This window comes from Diceros bicornis, chromosome 3, assembly GCF_020826845.1.
Source record: "Diceros bicornis minor isolate mBicDic1 chromosome 3, mDicBic1.mat.cur, whole genome shotgun sequence".
Classification (NCBI taxonomy): domain Eukaryota; kingdom Metazoa; phylum Chordata; class Mammalia; order Perissodactyla; family Rhinocerotidae; genus Diceros; species Diceros bicornis.
In genome coordinates, this window is record NC_080742.1 from 44,010,230 (window position 1) to 44,031,531 (window position 21,302).

General features: G+C 36.2%; 1 protein-coding gene across 2 annotated transcripts in view; it reads right to left on the reverse strand.

Annotated features, from left to right (window-relative positions):
- SNX13 (sorting nexin 13) overlaps positions 1-21,012 on the reverse strand; it is a 124,944-nt gene extending 103,932 nt beyond the window's left edge. For both annotated transcript variants that reach the window (XM_058526719.1, XM_058526709.1), the window contains exon 1: positions 20,801-21,012. In XM_058526719.1, coding sequence (XP_058382702.1) covers positions 20,801-20,812 — 12 coding nt within the window. In that variant the 5' untranslated portion in view covers positions 20,813-21,012. The remainder of the gene's footprint in view (positions 1-20,800) is intronic.
- Between the last annotated feature and the right edge of the window lie 290 nt (positions 21,013-21,302).

The following is a 21,302-nucleotide window of genomic DNA, read 5'->3' on the forward strand; positions in this document are numbered from 1 at the left end:
ATTATAAATAAACAAAAAAATAGATGAAATTAGAGAATCTAGAAGAAAGGCTGTATTAAATAACTCTTGGGTATTTTCCCCCAATATCAATTCTTTTGGGCTTTGAGAGGTAACTGAGTATCACATAGCCTGAGATCAATGAGTGTGGGTAGCCTATATTTCTGATTTAAAGTTAATCCATATGCACCTAAAAATCAGATTAGCCATAAAAACTAGAGCCTAATTAGTGCTCTCACGACCCTAGTTTTATAAGACGGCAGAGTATAGCAAAGCCAAATAAGCAAAGCCAAAATTTTCCTCAGAAGGCAACTTTTGGATATATTCCAACATAACAAATCTTGACCTGAGTTAGAATTTCCTACCATACAGTACAGTAGAAATAATTTTGGCCTAGAAAATGTAAGCCAAATGGTCAGCTGCCACAGCCATAGAACTATCTTAATAACACTCCTATGAATAGTCTGTATTGGTAAAACTCAACTGCGAAATGTACCCACGTAGATGACAGACAATTGACTTGTTATGCAGAGTTTTTTAATAAATGTCACTTGAGTTTTAGAAAAATGGGTACCATTCTTATCCACCTAAACATCAGGTAAGTCAATGAATGCAATCCAAAAGGAGAAAAAGAAAATAAGCACCATTTAGCATAACTGCTCCTCAGTTTTTCTCTTGCTAAGCACATCTTAAAACTATTAATATAAAAGATACATATAAAAATGCATGTCACAACCCAGCTGTTAAAGTACCCTAGCCTAAATCCCCATGACCCATCATAGGCTTCTTCTAGTTGGTGTCACAGCCTCAAAAAGTTACTGTTAGTTCCATAATTCAAATGTATGTGAAATAAGGTCACTGTACGCAAAATCATCTAATTAAAAAAAGTATAAAAGCTTTAATCATGACATATATTTTGCTTAGTAAAAGCACATGGGCTTTAATTACTAGTTAACATGATATACTATAATTATGCAGAAGTCTTGTTTTCCACTTAGCATACAATTTTCTTATTTCTACATCAAGCTGTTACCAAATTTACTATTTACTACTTACCTTATTCTAACCAAAAATATACTGAAATTTTTTTATAATGTTTTGAATGAACTCTTCATTCAAAAGTAATTTCATAGTTCATTTGCATAACTAGGGTAGCTCCTGAAGACTACAAGTATTATACTTTAAAAAGCTTTCTTTAATTCAAAAATAATAAATTTGCTGCATTGTTGACAGTGATGTCTGATGTTCTCATTTTCCAAGTTTAACAGTGCAAAAAATCAAGTTACATGTCACATTAATAAAATGAGTTGCAGTTAACCAATTTATTACAACAAATTTGAATCAGTGTAACAATTTATAAATTTTTACTCCCATGTACAGTTATACTTTAGCTAATCTAGGCTGAGTGGTTTCTTTGTGAAACTCACTTCAATTCTCTATGCATAAAATTCTAATGTATAAATAAAGGAAGTTTGCCGAGGTCCCTCTTCACTGTTTCTAAGTCTATACCATTTCTTGTATGTTGAAAAAAATAAAATCTATCAATAGTTGCTCACAAATCTGGAACTGGGCAATTAAAATTGTTCCTAAAAAGTATCAAGTGTAAAAGTAAAGAAATAGTAAAGGTTTTGCCATTGTTAGGTACGGTAGAGTGTCAAATTCACGCAAGCGACACATCGGAGTGAGCAGAGCTATACTGTGCAGAACTGACCAATCCTTGACACTCCAGAGCCTCCTCCTGCCAGTGTCAGAACAAACAGAACAGGCCTCTAACCACTCCCCTGGAAGTCTGTGGAACAACAGCTCAGAACTCTGGGCCTCTCCAAGGATCTTGCACAATCAATCGAAACCCCTTAAAAAAGAAAAGGATGAAAGACTAGGACTTCCTATGAAGTTCAACCCATGAAGTTCTAAACTGACTCCTGAGAACCATTCACCCAATTCCCAACTGTCATCCACTATGAGACTGCTGATTGTATTTTCCAGACTAATTCTGAACCCACTATGTCCTGTTATCTTTGGTCATCACCAAAAGATAAATTTATTCAGTTATCAGTCCTCTGCTGTACTCTAACCCCTGTACTGTTCTTGCTTTTTCCTCCTTTATCCAACTTCCCATTGCTTCCCTCCCTCCCAAAGCTTCCCTCTAGGTTTACACTGTTCTATGGTAAAAGCAAACACATCTATATCCTGAAAAACTTCAAAAGTTAAAAAAACTTTTGCTTTAAGTAAAAGCTGCTTCTCCTGCAGCCCTCTCAAAGGGGGCTTATTCTTTCATTTATCATGTACCTCAACTTCATGATGCAGGGTCACAGTCCCAACCATAATTCCCAGCCGTTTCCTATAGAAACCCCTGTCCCTGTGCAATTCCTGCACATTAGAATTACCTGGGGGCATTTTAAAGTCCCACTGCCCAGATTACACCCCGTACAAATTAAATCAGAATAGCTGGGGACAGGAGCAAGCCATTAGAATCTCCACTGTGCAGCAAAGTTAGGCTAAGAGCACTAGTAGTTTGTAAAGTTCCCTGGCGATTCCAATATACAGTCACAGATGAGAACCAGTGATCTCCAAGGCACTCCTAAATGTTCACTCAAAACTCTTGACACGTGGCACACAACCTTGTTCTCTATCCAAAGGACTACATAACCTTGAATTATTTCAACATACATATGGATAATCCATCTAACACTCTACTTTTAATATCATAAGCATTTCATCTCCACCAACTTTCAGTGCAACTCCACTTCAGCCACTATAAGACCACATTCTAGACTTCATTATCACCTTGTCTTCTCTAAATGGGAAATGTGAAAATTAACTCTTATTCTCTGACCACCATCTTCCAGCTCTAAATTTTATATCAACTGTATCTATTTTTCATTGTCATTCAGACAATGATTCTTCTACTTCTCCTTTTTCTGTACCTAGCCCACTTCTTTAGTCACTTCCCTATAGCTTGGACTCCATGGTTCACCATTTCAACCACTCTCTTGCCAATATCCTCATTTATCAAATTACGTTGGAATTGCGTGTTTATTTTCCTGTATATACCATATGCTGTAAGTCTCATGAGGGCATAAATTATGTACATTTTGTTCACTGATGTACTCCTGGTGCCAAGTATAACATTTGGCACATACAGTATGCTCTCAATAAGTATATACTGAATACACAGAACTTCTGATTAATCATCTAAATCAATGTTATATAGATAAAGAGTTTTTTCCCCAGTGATACTCTTCACCAGTTTATCTTCCTTTCTTATCATTAATTGGCATCTTAACACTTATGTTCCACTTACCCTTGGTTTCTGTGTCAAATCAATTCACTGAGCTACTACTATCTACAGGGTATGGGAAAGAGAGAAGATAAGAGTACAAAGTGTAACAATAAACAAAAGCCAAGTGGAAAAATTAGATAAACACTTGCGAAATTTATCAAAGCGGGAAAAGATAATTTACATCACCACCTTTAAGAGTAATTCTTAAAAATTTAATAAAAATTCTCTCTTATGTGTGTTTAAACACAGAGAAAGGTAGGATATAAGTACTCAGATTGTTTTTAAAATGGAAAAAGCAAACAATACTTTTACTTTTTACTAAATACATTTTTGTACTGGTTTACTTTTCAAGAAGCACGTGATTTTTTAACAAAAAATATATTGCAAATAATACTTTGATTTTTAGATTGCACATACTTTTCCTAAAAAAGACACAACATATCCTTAACTCATTTTATTAACATTCAATTAACAGTCATTTAAAATATCTAAGTGAATATATTATTACTAACATTTATTTCTATCAAGCAATAATCATAAAGGCTGTCATAAAACTTGTACTCCACCAAATGAAAAACATGAAACTAACATCCTGTTTGAGAAAGCAAGACAAAACAGTGGGTCAAATTATGGTAATAAGGAAAATGCTTAACATACACACGACCTTTAAAACAGATTTGCATATGGAATTAAAAAGAAAAAATAGATAAGTATTTGCATATTGTCGAGGTTTAATTATTTAAGTAGTAAATAAAATTTTAAAATGTTTAATAAGAAGTATGGGGGCCGGCCCTGTGGCGCAAGTGGTTAAGTGCACTTGTTCCGCTGCAGTGGCCCGGGGTTCACCGGTTTGGATCCCAGGCGCGCACCAACGCCCTGCTTGTAAAGCCATGCTGTGGCGGTGTCCCATATCAAGTAGAGGAAGATGGGCACGGATGTTAGCTCAGGGCCAATCTTCCTCAGCAAAAAAAGAGGAAGACTGGCATCAGATGTTAGCTCAGTGCTGATCTTCCTCACAAAAAAAAAAAAAAGAAGTATGACACTAAGAAGGGGGAGGTGACGAGGGCAGACACACTGCCACAAGCGACTGTTTGCAAAAAGGCAGCTGGACCATAAACAAATATGATCCTCAACAATATCAAGATCTGAGCTATGATTCCTAGACCTGGAGTGCTGCTGAAAGAACAAGCTACCCTACTAAGGAATCTCCAAAATTAAGACCAGAGAATCAGAATGTGCTGGGAGAAAAAATTCATGGATAAGCATCCCAATAATCATGAGAAAATGCAGCCAAGAAATCAGCAAGGAGGAGTAAGCAGATTGCATAAACAGAGAAGGCAGGGTTGGAAACATACAGTCTCTGCTTTTAGAGGATTCCTCCTCCTCTGGGCGTGTGGCTACCATGAAGAACACTCACAGCAGGAAGACTGGAACACTGCAGAATTTTAGGTTTCTGTAGTTAGCTTCCCCACTACAGAGCAGAGTAGTTGTTAATTATCCAGCACTGCTACAATGTAAACCTAACCCCTCATGGTCCTCAAATTCTCCATAAAGTCTTCTATAAACACACACACACCATCTAGATGCGATAATAAAATTCATGAAAAAAATATTTTTTCAAAATTCAATTTGGGGAAAACTATAATGGCTTAATTTCAGTCCTAAATTATCTATTCATTTTGTCTTGCTTATGTGATACTTGATGCCATCTCCTGAAGCTAACTAAAGAAAATGCACTGCAAAATTTAAATACCTTTGGCATCAAAAGCACAATCAACAACAACAAAAAAAGATAAACTCGACTACATCAAAATTAGAAAATTTTGTGCGAAAGTGATATCGAAAAAAATGAAAAGACCCAACCCACAGAATGGGAGAAAGTATTTGTAAATGATAAATCTGATAATGAACCTCTACCTAGAATATACAAAGAACTGTTAAAACTGAGTAAGAAATAGACAACCCAATTTTAAAATGAGCACCAGATTTGAATACACATTTCTCCAAAGAAGATAATGTAAGTGTTCATGAAAAGATGTCCAACATCATTATGCACTAGGAAACTGCAAATCAAAACCACTATATCACTTCTCATCCACTAGATAGCTTTAATCAAAAAGACAGATAACAACAAATATTCTTGAGAATGTGGAGAAATTAGAACCCTCCTATACTGCTGGTGGGAATGTAAAATGGTACAGCCATTTTGGAAAACAGTTCACAGTTCCTCAAAAGGTTAAACACAGAGTTGCCATATGATCCAGCAATTCCATTCCTAGTATATACCCTAGAGAATATGTCCATACAAAAACGTGTACACAAGTATTCATAGCAGCATTATTCAAAAGAGCCCAAAAGTAGAAATAACCCAATATCCATCAACAGATGAAAGGATACACAAAATGTGGTATATCTATACAATGGGATATTATTAGGCAATACAAAGAAATTTGAAGTACTGATACATGCTACAACTTAGATGAAGCTTGAAAACATGCTAAGTGAAAGAAGCCAGTCACAAAGGCCAAATATTGCATGATTTCATTCATATAAAATGTCTAGAATAGGCAAATCCATAGAGACAGACAGGTTTGTGATAGCCCGGGGCTTGAGGGAGGGATTTGGGAGTGATGGCTAAAGCGTGAGGGTTTTCCTGTTTGGGTGTAATGCGTTCTACACCTTATTGTCGCAAGGAATGCACAACTGTGAATACACCAAAAGCCACTGAATTGTACACTTTAATTGGGTGAATTGTATGGTATGTGAATTATATCTCAATAAAGCTATTTTTTAACTTACCACTTACTAAACAACAAAGAAAAGTAAAATAAATAAGCAAAATAGGCTAAAGGATAGACACAGATCAAGGGAACAGATGCAGAAAAGGTACTACCTTCTTTAACGCAGTGGTTCCCAGCCAGGGGCAATTCTGCGCCCCAGGAAACATTCAGTAATGTATGGAGATATTTTTGGTTATCAAAATGGGGGGAGGGAGGGGTATCACAGAGGCCAAGGATGTGCTCTGTGCATCCTACACAGCATCCTAATGGACTGGACAATCACCCACAACAATGAAGAGGAGAAAGAGGATGAGAAAGAGGAGAAAGAAGAGGAGGAGGAGGAGGAGGAAGAAAGATGGAGAGATTATCTATTCTGGATAAAAGAGACATAACAATGATATTGCTGAATCAGATCCTGGTTCAAAGTGGGGAAATCTGAATATACTGAATATTGGATAACAGGGAATTACCAGTAGGTAATTTTATTAGGTGTGACAATAATGCTGTGGTTATATCAAAAAAAATCCTTATTCTTGGGAAATTCATGAGAGTATTTTGAGAACTGACATAATACCTGCAATTTACTTTAAAATGGTTCAGCTACAACAACAAAAATGACACAAAGAATCAGACATAAAGCAAATATGACAAAATATTAACAAATCTAGACAATTTGTGCAGGGGTGCTAATCACAATATTTTTTTTAAGGTTTCTGTATGTTTGAAAGTTTGCATTATAAAAAAATGATAAAAATTATAAGTACTTTTCTCCAACAAAAATGACTCACGAAAATACCAAAAATATGCAGAAAACAGCTTGGAAATTCTGACTAAAAAAACAACAACTCATCACATAATCGAGGGACGGGAAAGGTCTTTTTTAAAATGGCAAAATCTATAGAAAAGGATTCACATATTTGACATCATAAAATTTATTTTTCATAGCAAAAAACTCAATAAAGTTAAATATATATACTTGTAAAAATATATGCACCATATACAACAAAAGGTTAAAATCCATAAGTAAAGAGATGCTATAAATCATTAAGAAATTGACTAGTACTCCAAAAGAAAAATAGGATAAGAACAGGTAATACAAAACAGAAAATACAAATGGCCAATAAGCATATGAAAAATTATCAACCTCACTATCAATCAAAAAAATCCAAACTTTAAAAGCAAACATATAAGTTTTCATCTATGTTACAAAGATGAAAAATTATGTCACATTTGCTCAAGATAAAAAAAGCTAAACATAAGATTAAAAAGTGTAAAGTATGCTGTTGATATTTGTTTTAACATACAATTTTTAATACAGTATTCATCTATTTCTATTTTATTAAATATATTTAATCAGGAATAGAGGGTCGGCCCCGTGGCTTAGCGATTAAGTGCACGCGCTCCACTACTGGCGGCCCGGGTTCAGATCCTGGGCGCGCACCGACGCACCGCTTCTCCGGCCATGCTGAGGCCGAGTCCCACATACAGCAACTAGAAGGATGTGCAACTATGACATACAACTATCTACTGGGGCTTTGGGGGGAGAAAAAAAAAGAGGAGGAGGATTGGCAATAGATGTTAGCTCAGAGCCGGTCTTCCTCAGCAAAAAGAGGAGGCTTAGCATGGATGTTAGCTCAGGGCTGATCTTCCTCACAAAAAAATAAATAAATAAATAAATCAGGAATAGAAGCTGAAATCAAATGCCTTCTTGGCATTTCCTATAATACTCAAGATTTTTTTCTCCACTGATCAATTAATAAAGTTCTGAGTTACAGCAACATATTTCTAAATAATGAGCCATCTTTGCATATCTGCAATGAATCTCAATTTTAGCATAGTCTTCCTTTAATGTACAGTCTGACATTAATCTATTTTACTTATAATTTTTACATGAGTATTCATAAATAAAATTTTTCTGTAAATTCATATTAAGTGAAGACAGGAGGTTACAAATTTGTGGGTATATATGATCCTGCTTTTTTTAAAACTGTACAAATATAACAGTATACTGAAGATAGGAAATGTTAATTGTAGTTATTCTGGGTGATGAAATTACAAGCGAATAAAATTTTTTCTTTATACTTAACTTTACGTTTCAAATTTTTATAAGCATCAATTATTTTAAAAACAACCCGCCAAAAAAAGCTATCTTCATTTGAAAAAGAAAAATAATTAGTTGTGAATGCCTACATAAAGAAAGGAGAATCCTGTATAACCTACTTAAGGCTCAAACAAACAGAAACAAGTCTTTGAATTAAAATGGTATCATCTCTAACAGGTTATGCTACTCCTGTACCTAGAAGGTCAATGCGTACAGATAAAGAAAATAAAAGCTAGATTTCCACCTCCAATTTTTGAGAATTTAAAAAGGTTGACAATAATTACGTGGCTAGTAATTTTAATCAATTCTTAGGAGTAAACATACTAAAAATTGCATTTCTTATAAAACATCCAACAACAAAAATGATTTTTTAATTATACTTACATCATTTCTTTAAAAAGCTCCTCTCTGAACAAGGGAGACAGTTTTAATTCATTCCATTTCTTGAAACAACTATGGAAATGTTTAAATGGGGAGAGGGAATTATTCCACTATATTTTTCAAGGCCAGAAAGAAAACATCAAAAGGAAATTAAAATCTTAAGTTTTCAGATTTTTCAATAATTTTCTTCCTATTCCATAAATACCTTGGTTCTCTTTAAATCCTGTCACTATGACACTAAAATAAAATAAAATGTATTATTTTGATAAAATACGGTATTGCATTTGGCATTTCTAACCCAACAATCTAGCTACTGCCTATCCAGCTCTATTTGGGCCACATTATAGTACATAAAGATCTTCAAATATCAAGACCATTCTCAATCACTACCTCATAATGAAAAATAAGCTCGGTTACATGGTAATTCATCTTATGTTCCTTTAACAAAAGTGAATTAGAATGAATTTAATTTATACATCAGAAGAGTTCCATTCACAATAGTGTTCTTTTATCAAAGTACACAAAACTCTTACCACAGCAATTCACGGGTACAAAAGCAAGATAAAACAGGCCATATTCATAAATGGACCCCTCCTCCCTCATTCAAATAGGACGAACAATACAAGAATACAAGTCTCAATATCCACAACTCAACTTTTGCTTTTCCCCATAATATATAACCCACGGGGAAATCAAAACAACATGAGCCTATCACAGTAGAGAGAGCTCTTCAATGCACAACACTGAACTGTTACCAATCTCCTATCTTTCCTTTCTTTCTTATGAAAAAGGACATCTTCTAAAACAATAATAGGAGCCATCATGTATTAAGTGCTTAGTACTGGATAGGACCTTTGCTAACCACTTTATATATCTAATTCTCACAACAACTCTATAAATTATATTACTAACTCTATTCCATAGATGAGGAAACAGCTAAGTCACACTGAGCTGGGCTTAAAATTCAAGCATGTTCTAAACCATTATTTTACACTGATTCTCAAGTAAGTTTTAAAAAAGGGAAGGGATAGCAAAATTCTGCACAAATATCTGAATAATCAAATAAAAGTGATTTATTAAAATTCAAAAATTCAATTTATCAGAAAAACCTGAAGTCACTAAACTGACACTAACATCTTAAAGTCCTTGGTACTCTTTAAGAATCTGATGTCAATTTTGTAGGTATTAGTATTCTTTATTAGATATTAATATTAGACAACTTTCAGGGTATGTTCTAGAGTTGGTACAGATTCAGACAAATTTCCTTCACATTCCTGAAGGCTGTACATTAACAATTGAATACCACAACAATGACTATGAAAGTACTACAAGATCCTCTTAATTCACACAAAAAAAATAAAGCTCAACAGTGTTCATTAACTCAGAGATTATGAGTCTTTTTAATCAAGATAAATTCAGACTAAAGGCATAAAATTATAAAAGAAAATTGCTGTACTGTTTTAAAAAGATATATAAACTGTTTTATTTGTTAGTCTTTTAAATTAACAATGGAAAATATTCTTAAACTCATAAGTGGAGTGTAACTTAAAAAATAAAAGTTAAATTCTCTATTGTGGCCTGTTGAATTTATTTGAGAGGGAGAGGAAACGGTTGGGGGGGAAATCCTGAGAGAGCAGGTTGCAGGCCTAAAGAGAGGAGAATAATAAAAGACAAAGGCAGGAGAAAAAAAGCAACACATCCACAAAGCAACAGTGACAAGAAGATAAAAATAAGTATAGAAAGGAAAACAGACACATACAGATTCACCCACAAAGGATCATGAAGCATAATCTCCAGCTAAGTAAAATGTTATTAAAACACAAACACCCCACTCCTTGAGTATAACAGTGTAGTGTACTATCACATGAGTGCAGATAAGCAGCTGTTGTATAAAGGGATTTAAATAATTTATATGCTTAATATCCATATTTAGATTTATCAGTACAAATTTTATTTGTAATAACTTAGCCATAAATCGTTTTCTTAACCCACTACACAGTACTAACACCAATCAAACTACATATTTTTTTAAACTGAGGACTTGAACATTCCTCACCTATTCCCTATAAAAGGAACAATTCAACAGAAGACCTTATATAAATTTAGAGCTACTTTACATAAAACTTTATCAAATTGAAAAGAACCATAGTACTTTCTGTAGCAGAAAATTATATAAACTGGCATTTTTAAAGCATAATCTGAGATTATACTACAATTTTTCCCTTTCACTTCATCTACAGTAAAAGCTATAATGGCCAGAAGAAATACAGTGGTTAGTCAAAAGTTCTAGTTATGATCAATTCATATTATACCTCATATTATACCATATGTCACCTCTCTTGATTTCCTCCTGAAATTCAGTCTAAATCTAGCTCTTAATGCAATACATAAATTAGAAAGTTAGGAAAAACTGAGATAGAAAGTAAGGGAAGAATTAGATCATCTGGATTAAAGAGGATTACTTTGTTTAATTTGACATTTTAAAACTTCCTCAATGAAACAAAGACAGAACAGAGAAAACTTCAAACATTAAATTCTAAGTTATGACAATAAACCACTTGCTATTTACATCTGAGGAAACTATTTATCGAGTGTCACTGTAGGAAATACTGTGCACAGTACTTAACTTGTGTTATTTCACTTAATACTTATAACAATCCTGTGGGGTAAGTACCATTAATTTACAAGTTACACAGATGAGAAAACTGAGGCTCAAAAAGCTTATTAACTTTCCAAGGTCAAAACGCTCTAAAGTGACAAAACTTAGATTCAAATCCAAATAATATGACATCAGTCATTATTTTTAACCAAAAGCATACAGTCTTCTTCAGAAACTAGCAATGTTCAATTTGTGATTAGAAAATATATATGTGTATGTGCATGTATGTGTAGAGAGAGAGAGAGAGAAAGATGATTAACACTCTGAGTCCCAGTACAAAGACAACCTCACTAACTTTGTTCGGTAGTCCTATAAATTTTGCATTAGTGCCTACTATTTGACTGACTATTCTGAACTACCAGACTTAACTTGTAGAGCTTTTTGATTCATAAAATACATTTTTAATAAATTGTAAAATACTCTTTAAGCCTAATGGCTTTTTCTAAAATTATTATGTAATCAACAGACCCACTATTCGTAAAGTACATTATTTCTGTTTCTTTTCCTCTATCTTTGTTGTGTTCCATCTTTCAAGTTGTCACCAACCTCCCTTAGCCCATTTCCTCTCATTCTGCTAACTTTTACCAGGATTGGACTAACGCAACAGTTTTTAAGTGTTGAGCACTTAGGTACTACTCAAAACAAAAAGCATCAGACATTAGTAATTAACATTGGATGTAAAAGGAGCTGATCGTATTAACAGTTGCAACCTGATTAAACACTCAGAAAAATTCTGAGGAAAAAAATGCCATCTCAAACTCAGGAAGAGGAATCAAGAACAAATTCTGAAGTACAATATTATGACTTGAAGAAACATTGGATAAAACATAGTCTCTTAAAATCAGACCATTATTTCCCAAAATGTATATAATAACTAAAGTGAGGTGAAATTTTATTTCATACTTAACTCTTCCATTAAAACTGTACAACTTCAATCAGTTTTATAATTTCCAAGCCTCAAATGATGGCGAATCCAAAAGCCATTCTCCACACATGCATGGTGTCACACAACTCTAGCCTGAAAATAAAAGAAGTCACAATACAAAGAATCACATATTCTCTCCTGCGCCAAACCACAACCAGGCCAAAAATAGTTCCAGGGTTCCAAGAGCAAAACTTATTCAGGTTTAAACGGAGTAACATCCAAGGACTCCCCAACAATGCAGGGCTAAGGTCAAAAGCAAAGCAGGATTCACCTTAGGGGTTTCACCAATGCATCAGAATTAAAAATATCCCTCAGGAAACTGGAGAAAACAGTGCAATAAGCCAACAATGATTAATTATTCCAGTTGATATATATGAGCCTCTCATACTAACTTAAAGATAATTAAATCAGTCCAATTTTCACAGCTGAATACAGTAGAATCATTTTATTGAACTTTTCTGGTACATATTATTTTTGAATATACAATGGAATTATAGACGGATGAAATGATCTAACAACGCTCTCTGTCTGTAACAGTGACATTAAGAGGCATTTTAGTCAAGAGATTGAGGTAGCAGCTGCCCTCCTTGAAAATGTACCCCCAAAATTTCCAACTTTTTGAAATCCATAACCAAATTTTATTCATAGAGTACTTGCAAACCTTCAAGATAGCATTAAAGGTCATACTAACTGTGAAACACTCAACAAAGAATCAGAAAAATCAGCATTATCGTACTATTAAAAACAAAGCTTTCTTTAAGTTTATCTAATTCAGGAGTACAAATGTTAAGTGGTATACATGAAATCATAATAAAAATCAAGTAATAATAGATACAAGATAAAATCCAAGTTGTTCTTGCATTTACAATTGGTTATATGTAAATAACATCAATCTAATTAGATTTTCCCTGTAGGAAAAATTAAGACAGAATTACATTCTAACTAAAAGCCTAGTTAGTGTTCAACTTTGTTTGTCAAACTTTCTTTTGTATTTTGTGATCCCAAACACAATATTCAACCACAGTGTACTATTAAAAAATTTCTAATGGACATAGATAATAACTAATCCTTGAAGGGTAATTAATGTGATAGTTTAAATTTATCATAGACAATTTTTGTCTTAGTAATTTTTCACTTTTATCTTAATTTTACTGGAGGGAACATTCAACATTCATTCAACAGATATTTAATGAGGACTACTAAGTGTCAAGCTCTGGTTCCTGGCACTGGGATATAACTGCAAGCTCCATCTTCAGGAATTGACATTCTACTAGGGAAGAAACAGAAAACAAGCAAATAAATGAATATACAGTATACGGGAGTGGGAACCATTACTTCCATACTTCTACCAGGGTAATAATGGAATTCAGCAGAGTCTTTCGGTAAAATTTGGTAGACCTCTTAAGGAGATTAAGGAGTCTTTTCAGGAAAAATAATGACAAATTCACAGATTTTTTTGCATCTCTGTCCTCATTTTTCATTTTTTTTCACTTCTTGCTGTGAATTAGCTTGGAGCAAATAGTAGAGATTGGCTGACTCTCCAGTGGCAAGGAGAAGCTCATTTTAGAGCTGCCATCTCATCCAAACTGGTAGTTTTACTGGGAGTTATAAAGCTAATGCAAGTAATTACATTTTAATTACATTCTCCAACCTTTCTTCCTCTTAATTTCTCACCCTTTAGTTATGTTGTTTTATTCTGACAAAAGGCCTCAAGGCTTTGGCTGAATGATGGCCAAACTGGCACAACTGAACTCTGATGGTGAATTTTCTGAGGGCAGGTCCCAGGCCTGACTCACCACTTCAGCATCAGAATTTAGCATATGCCTACCACACACTAGGTGTATTTGTGTTTGGTGAACAAACTAATCCACAAAAATTAATCTGCAATACAAGTTATAACCAAAGCCTTATAAAAATTATCCTAAACAACAGCTTCTCCTTTTAAGAATTTTCCAGGATTTTAAGACTTCACCAGGGTTGATTAAAAATAAAAGATTTCTTCCCCCACAAATATTTCAGAATATGTAGTACACACAAATGACTGCTAACTCTCAAATAAGTAACCTTTTTCAAAATACTTTTTGGAACTTCCTTTCAGAAATTCTTTGGAATCAGCTTACCAACCACACAAGAAACTATCCTCATTACTAGTTTGCAAGACATGCTCTCAGCCTACTTTTTTTTCCTTACACTTCTTTTAGACTATCCCTTGCCTCCCCCTGTAACTACACCAATGGCCAGGGGATCTCCTCTCTTTCTCCTGTGATCTACCTACCCACTGAGAAGCTAGTGAGCCATAAAGCTAGATGGAGCCCACGATTTGAATTCATATTAGTGCAAGGCATATAGAGAAAAAACCTGATGTATTAACCACTAATAAATGTGTAACTACTGACAGTTTACAAAGAGTAATACCCTCTATCATTTTATTTGATCTTCACAACAATGTGAGAGCAGCTAGGAAGGTGCTATTATAGTCCCAATTTTACACAGGAAACTAAGGCTCAGAAAGTTCAAATAACTTCCCTAATGTCACATCATAAATAAGTAAAGTTGGGACTCATCCTTATAACACTTAACATATAGGTCATTTGTGTGTTGCCTCACAACTGTGGTAGGTATAATTTGATGATAGACACAAGTACACATCACCACGACTCCAGTCTATTTATTCACTCAATTTCAACCACTTCTTAAAATGATAAAACAGTGTAAGAGCTGTCCACTTGCTTTAATTCAAAGTTTCCTCCCCTCATAAATATTTAAGGCATTGTAATATCAAAATTAAACCTGACTAGGGGCCAGCCCCATGGCCTAATGGTTGAGTTCGGTGCGCTCTGCTTCGGTGGCCTGGGTTCAATTCCCGGGCGCAGACCTACACCACTCATCAGCGGCCATGCTGTGGCAGTGACTCACATACAAAATAGAGAGCTCAGGGCGAATCTTCCTCAGCAAAAAAAAAAAAAAAAAAAAAATTAAACCTTACTGAGAAACAGAAAGTTAATTTTAGATTACCATCAATTGAGGGGGCACTTGGTCTATGAAACCACAGAATTTCAAAACAATTTAAAAAGCCATACCCTGAGAACCTCACTCAGGGAATGCTATAAAGTTACTTAGCTTTGCCATCAAATGGCTAGTTAATGAGCGGCCAGCACTGGACTCTTCCCCACAACACAACCTATTTTATTCCTCTTCCAGAAGCTCATGCTCCCTCCTTTCCCATTATTACTCAGCTAACACAGCTTAGTTGATTCTACCTAAAGCAATTCTATTTCAAACCTCCTCTCATATCCTTTTTCTTCTCCCTTTATGAGAATTCTCTTTATTCCATATTTAAACTAGAAATGATGCTAAACCTAAGTAAGCATGAGTACATCTAATAATATGATTAAATTAAGGCATGAAGCACCCTTTATAATCTGCAAAAGTCTATATATATGCTAGTAGTTACTACATGAAGAACTGAAAAGCTACACATTTTGCAGTGGCCTTATGATACACAAACCAATGCCTTAAATCTTTAAAACTACAAGCATTTCTACTTATTTCCTAGCCCTTCTCCCAAATTTAATTCCATATTTCCTCAAATAAAATAAAAGTAATTTTATAAACTTGTAGCAATTAATGCAACACTTTTAATCATAAACATACAGTGGACTAGTTAAGGAACTATCCTTTGTCAATTTCTATGGAAAGCTGGTCAACAAACTTTGGAACAAACCATCTGAACACTAGAGTCATATATATTGGTATCTCCCTACCTGGGATGCCCAAGGATAGTTACAGAAATCTAAAACCTCTGTTTTAATATTTTGAAATGCCTCTATAAAGTTGTAGGGCTTAACTAAAAAATCACACCTATTTCTTTTGTTTGCAATTCTATCATCCAGCTAGTAGCTGCTGATCAGAAGTGATGAACAATGGGTATATGTGTGCTGGATTAATAAAATATAATGAAAATAATTACTAAATAAATAATTTTACTAAATTATTTTACTAATTTAGTATTTTAGTAAATTTAGTAAAAATTACTAAAATAAAATTACTAAATAATTACTAAATAATTTATTTATAAGCTCTCTGAAAACTTGGAACCAATTGGGGAAGAAAAAAACAAAGGCCCTTTAAAATTCTTGAGAAATGGTTGGCAATATTCAACTCGGCTTGTCAAAAGACGCCTAACAATGCTGTGTGTAGTGTCGCAAGCCGGCCTTACTCTAAATAGTGACGTCCTTCCACTCCCCTTATGAAATCTCTTTCCTACCTCTTAACATCCTTTGAATGCCAATGGCCCTATGGTTCTTGTTCTGGTTAGCAGCCTTTACAATGTCATTAATTAATTATTAAAGAAATAGCTCATGTAGTTTAAGGAGTAATCCATCCCAAGAGTATTTCTATTAACAAATATATTAATCAAAAAAATCAAGTCATAATTTTTTACTAAGCACTTATTATAGGTAAGTGTGTGTGTTGAAAAAGAGCCCTGAAAGTCCAGAGACCCTTCCTCGATGCACAACTCATCACATCTCAGGTTTCCCAAAGTGAAATAAAAGAAACTCTCTAAGTCTCTGTATTAGGGTTCTCCAGAGAAACAGAACCAATAGCAGATACATATATATATATATATATTTTTTTTTAAGGAGATTTATTATGAGGGATTGGCTCACACAATTATGGCAGCTGAGAAGCCCCAAAATTTGCATCTGCAAGCTAGAGACTCAGGAAAGCCACTGGTATAATCAGTCCAAAGGCCTGAGACCAATCAGTCCAAAGGCCTGAGACCCAGGGGAGTTGATACTGTAAATCCCAGTTCAGGGGCAAGAAAAGATGAAATGAGATGGCCCAGCTCAGCAGTTAGGCAGGAAAATGAATCCGGGGTGGGGGGGGGATGGGGGGGGCAATTCCTCCTCCCTTCACCTTTTGTTCTACTCAGGCCCTCAATGGACTGGATGGTGCCCTCGAGAACACCGGGGAGGGCAATCTACTTTAAGGAGTCCTCCAATACAAATGCTAATCTCATTCTCAACCAGAGAACACACCCAGAAATAATGTTTAATTTGGGCACTTCGTGGCCATCACAGTCTCTATGGTTAAACAACTTTGCAATATGATGCAAATTCTATCACCTTCTTTGATAGTAAATCACCTATCAAAAGCTATGAGAAGTCCTAAAGAGAAGAAACCTATTTAACTTCCTTCTGGCAAATATCTTTCAAATTTATTTGAACCATAAAATAATAACCTTAATAGCTTTTAAAACATCAAAAAAAATTTAAAAGTGTGTTTGATGAAAATTCACTGTTAAATTATTTCATTATATTCTAATGCTGTGAAAATTCAGATTAATTGAAACAAATTATCAAGTAAACATCCCATACCTTAACTAATTCTGATACATGGAAGTTCACTCTTATTAAAAAAGGGAGGGGGGGGTGTGTGTGACTGATTGAGTGGGTTTTAAATGAATAATTTTCAAGTATACTATAACAAATTTTTTGCCAAATGTTGTAGCAGTAACATTAACAGTAGGACATCCAACAGGGGCAAAGACAGTAAAAGGAAAAAACATGTAACTGGTCATTAAAAAAAGAAAAACTCTCATCCCTGTACAGAAAATGCAAAAGACGCAAATACACAGATATGGCTAGTAAGTCTTCTACATATTTCAATTGTACTTAGATTGAAAATAATACAAATTGAAGCCAAAAAGCTTAAACTGAGAACTACGTTAACTCCTCTTTACTTAAAAAAAAAAAAAAAGCAAGACAACCTACTGGGCCTGTACTTTCAATTCACAGAAATCTATCATATTTCACAGGTCTCAAAGTTCAATGTACATAATGATTTGCTCAATCGAGAAATCTTTCCTTTTAGCTTAACTTAATATAGCCCTTAACTGATCACTTGGAGGGTTTCTCATTTCTGAAAAGGTTTCAAAGAACATTTTGACAAAACACAAAACTGAAGTTTCATATGAATGTTTACCATCACTGTTATTATTATGTATCTATATACTCAGCATCCTCACCTTGGTTTAAAAAAACCCTAAAAATCATATACTGATGATTATCAGCTACAAAAAAAACTTAATGATGTATTCCATACTGAGCCACAAAAACAGCACACAATTTGGAATAAGAGGAACTAGATGTGACTCCTGGCTCCACCACTTGATACATGATTTTAAGCTAGCTATTTTAACTTTCAATCTCCATCTTCTCATCTGGTTAATGGGGATAATATCAACTACCTCAATGTTGAGAAGTAAAATAACCAAGTAGATAATACAATTCACCACTTTCTGAGCACAGTATACGCTTGCTGAACATGAGACTCTTTTGTAAAATAACTCATCATTATACATGTTGAGAGCTAACAAACTAAATCACATCCCCTAAAACCTGATGATCTAAGCTAGTACTAAGAGAAGCAGTAAAAATGAGTCCCACACTCCTAATTTTTTTAGTAGTCAATATTGAGTAAAATTTCATGTCTAAAATATTTCAAAATAGGGCTCTCTCTGAGCCTTGTTTAAAAAAAAAAAAAAAGCTAAGGCAAAGCAAAAAGCCTTTCTCAAGTAATGATATTTTTCAGTTTACCTACTACAATATTCAGACAAAGATGTAGTATATTCTAAAATCTATCAGGAAAGCTGAAAACTACTCATTGAAAGCAAAATGGTCCGAGTACTGAGAGTCAGGAAATGGGAGTCTAGTTTTCACCTTTGCCACTAATCATTGTTTGACCTTGGACAAGTACTCTGGGCTTCAGTTTTATAATCTATAAAATGACTACTAAAAACCATAGATAAAATCCAAGTACCATGTAATCTGGCCCTTACTTTGGAGAGGCAATCCAGCGTAGTGGTTAATTGAATGGACTTGGCAGGGACCACACCGTTGGAACCCTGACTCTGTCACTTACAAGGTGCGCATGGTACACATGCACAAAGCACTAAAGTACATCCTACTTACTACTATCATTGACTTATTGTTTAAAATATTTCATTGAAACATGAAATTATTTTAAAATACAGAAGCTTAGAAAGTTCAGTCTTTCCAAATCAAGACACTATCATTCTACTAGCAGACACTGACTTCGGGTGAAAGCATTACAACTCTTTAAAACAGGCTAACCTAAGCCAAGTTGAACCAAAAGATCATCTCACAAAATATTGTACATTAGAGGCACCACTCAAAACTTTTAAGGCTAATTATTCCCACCCAAAATATCACACTGAAGGTTAAAAAATAGAACTTCTGCTACTTTTAAGTCTTTTTTTCCTTAACCTACTACTGCTACTGACAACAGAAGCTTATGATATATGATAATCTCTGGGAAGGAAAATAAACTCCAGGAATGAAAAAAACCTGTGGTATTTAGAAATATAAAGTGAACTACAAACTACTAGAAATAAGTAGTTCATGAGTTAAAATCAACCAGTAAGTACCTACCAGACACATCATATGCCAGGTTCTGTGTAGATTATTAAGTACAAATACCAAAGGATGAAGCTCCTCAGAGTTACTCAAGTTGGAAAGTCAAGTAAGTCCTTTATTAACACATTTGCACACAACAAAAGCCACTCATCTACAAACGTTTTTATTTCCCTTTTGGCCCAAGTAGGAATACTCCTCATTGCCCATTAAAGTTATTTCCTATCCTTAGTTCAGCCCACAAAGATACCCAAACTAGTCCCTGACAGCTGACATCGGAATCCACAAAGAACTTCAAGTGAGCAGCCAAGCTATTTCCTCAAATCCACACGCTTCAGAATGTATCTTCAATGACGCCTACACCAGTATATACCACAACACATAACTGTGTTAACTTGGGTTAAGTACCTAGTTACATCAATTTAGTTCTTCCCCTTGAAGTATTGCTAGCAAAGGCAACCTCTACTTCTGCAAAAAGTCTGCTTTTTGCAATGGACATCAGGCACTAGAAAAGGGAAACTGATTGGCTAGTCATAGCCGCCCTACTTCCATTTCAGGTCTAAGAAAAAAAACTGTTCCACACAGAGTACCAAGGGAGCCTCACGCAAATCAAGAGGGTAGATGCGAAACTGAACTTTCTGATTCCCACGATTTAAGCGAAAGGTGACAGGGTGTGGGAGGGGGGTGATAGACCTGAGCTATTCCCAGCGTCGCCTGAGGAAAAAGAAGACCCACTGCACGAAGCAGTCAAGCTAGCGGGTGGGGGAAAAAACCGGTCTGGCCGAGTGACAAACCCAGGATGCTGACCGAGCTGGGAGGTGGAGGGGCCTGGAGGCCAGGCACCGGAGAAGGGAGACCTCGGGCAAACAGTAGGGGAAGAGGAACCAGCAGCAACGCAAAGAGACCAGCGCTGCCACAGAGCAGCGTGTAAGGGGACATCACGAAGGGAGCGATGAGTTAGGAGGCAGCGACAACAGGAAGGAGACCAGTGCCAGGGGCGACGGGGAAGTGGCAGCTGCGAAAGAAGAGGCACAGGCAGCCGGAGGTGGTGGGACTCGGTTGAGTCAGCACGGCTCCTATTCAGGGGGCACTTGTAGGATACCCGCTGCTCCTCGGGCCCCGGGGCCCGCTGCGGAGGGTCGGGCCTGCCAGCGGGAGAAACGAGGCTCTCTGACGGGCTGGCGCCGGCCCCTTCCCCATTTCACAGGTAAACACTGGCCGCTGTCGCCGCTTACCTCTGTTAACATTATTATACCCCGGGGAAGTGAGCTCCTCCCTAGCCTCGCCGCATGGCAACAGCCGTGGCAGCAGCGAAAACTGCCCGAGCCGCCGCCAAAGGCGGCAACAGCTCCGTCAGTCCTCTCCCGGGCGGCGGCTTTACTCGGCTTCGCTGGCTTCCCCCCGGCCCGGCTGCTCGCGACGGACGCGCCGCCATCTTGGAAGAGCGACGTCCGCGTCTCCCCGCGACGTGCGCTCCCATTGGCGGGCGCAGGAGCCGCCGGCGTCTCGTGACCGCCTCCATAGCGCCGGCGCGCGGGGAAGCGGAGGCGGGTGTCCTGCGGCCCTCTCGGCGCCGGCGGTGAGGCCCCCGGGGGTGGGCGCCCAGATCGACTTGGGACCGCCGGGAGTGGAGAAGGGCCCCAGCGCAGGGTCGAGCCGAGAGCTGGCGCGCGCGCCGTCGGGGGCCGCTCGTCCTCTACCGCACGCCGGGGTCGGTCGGCCCTGGGTTGGAGCGAG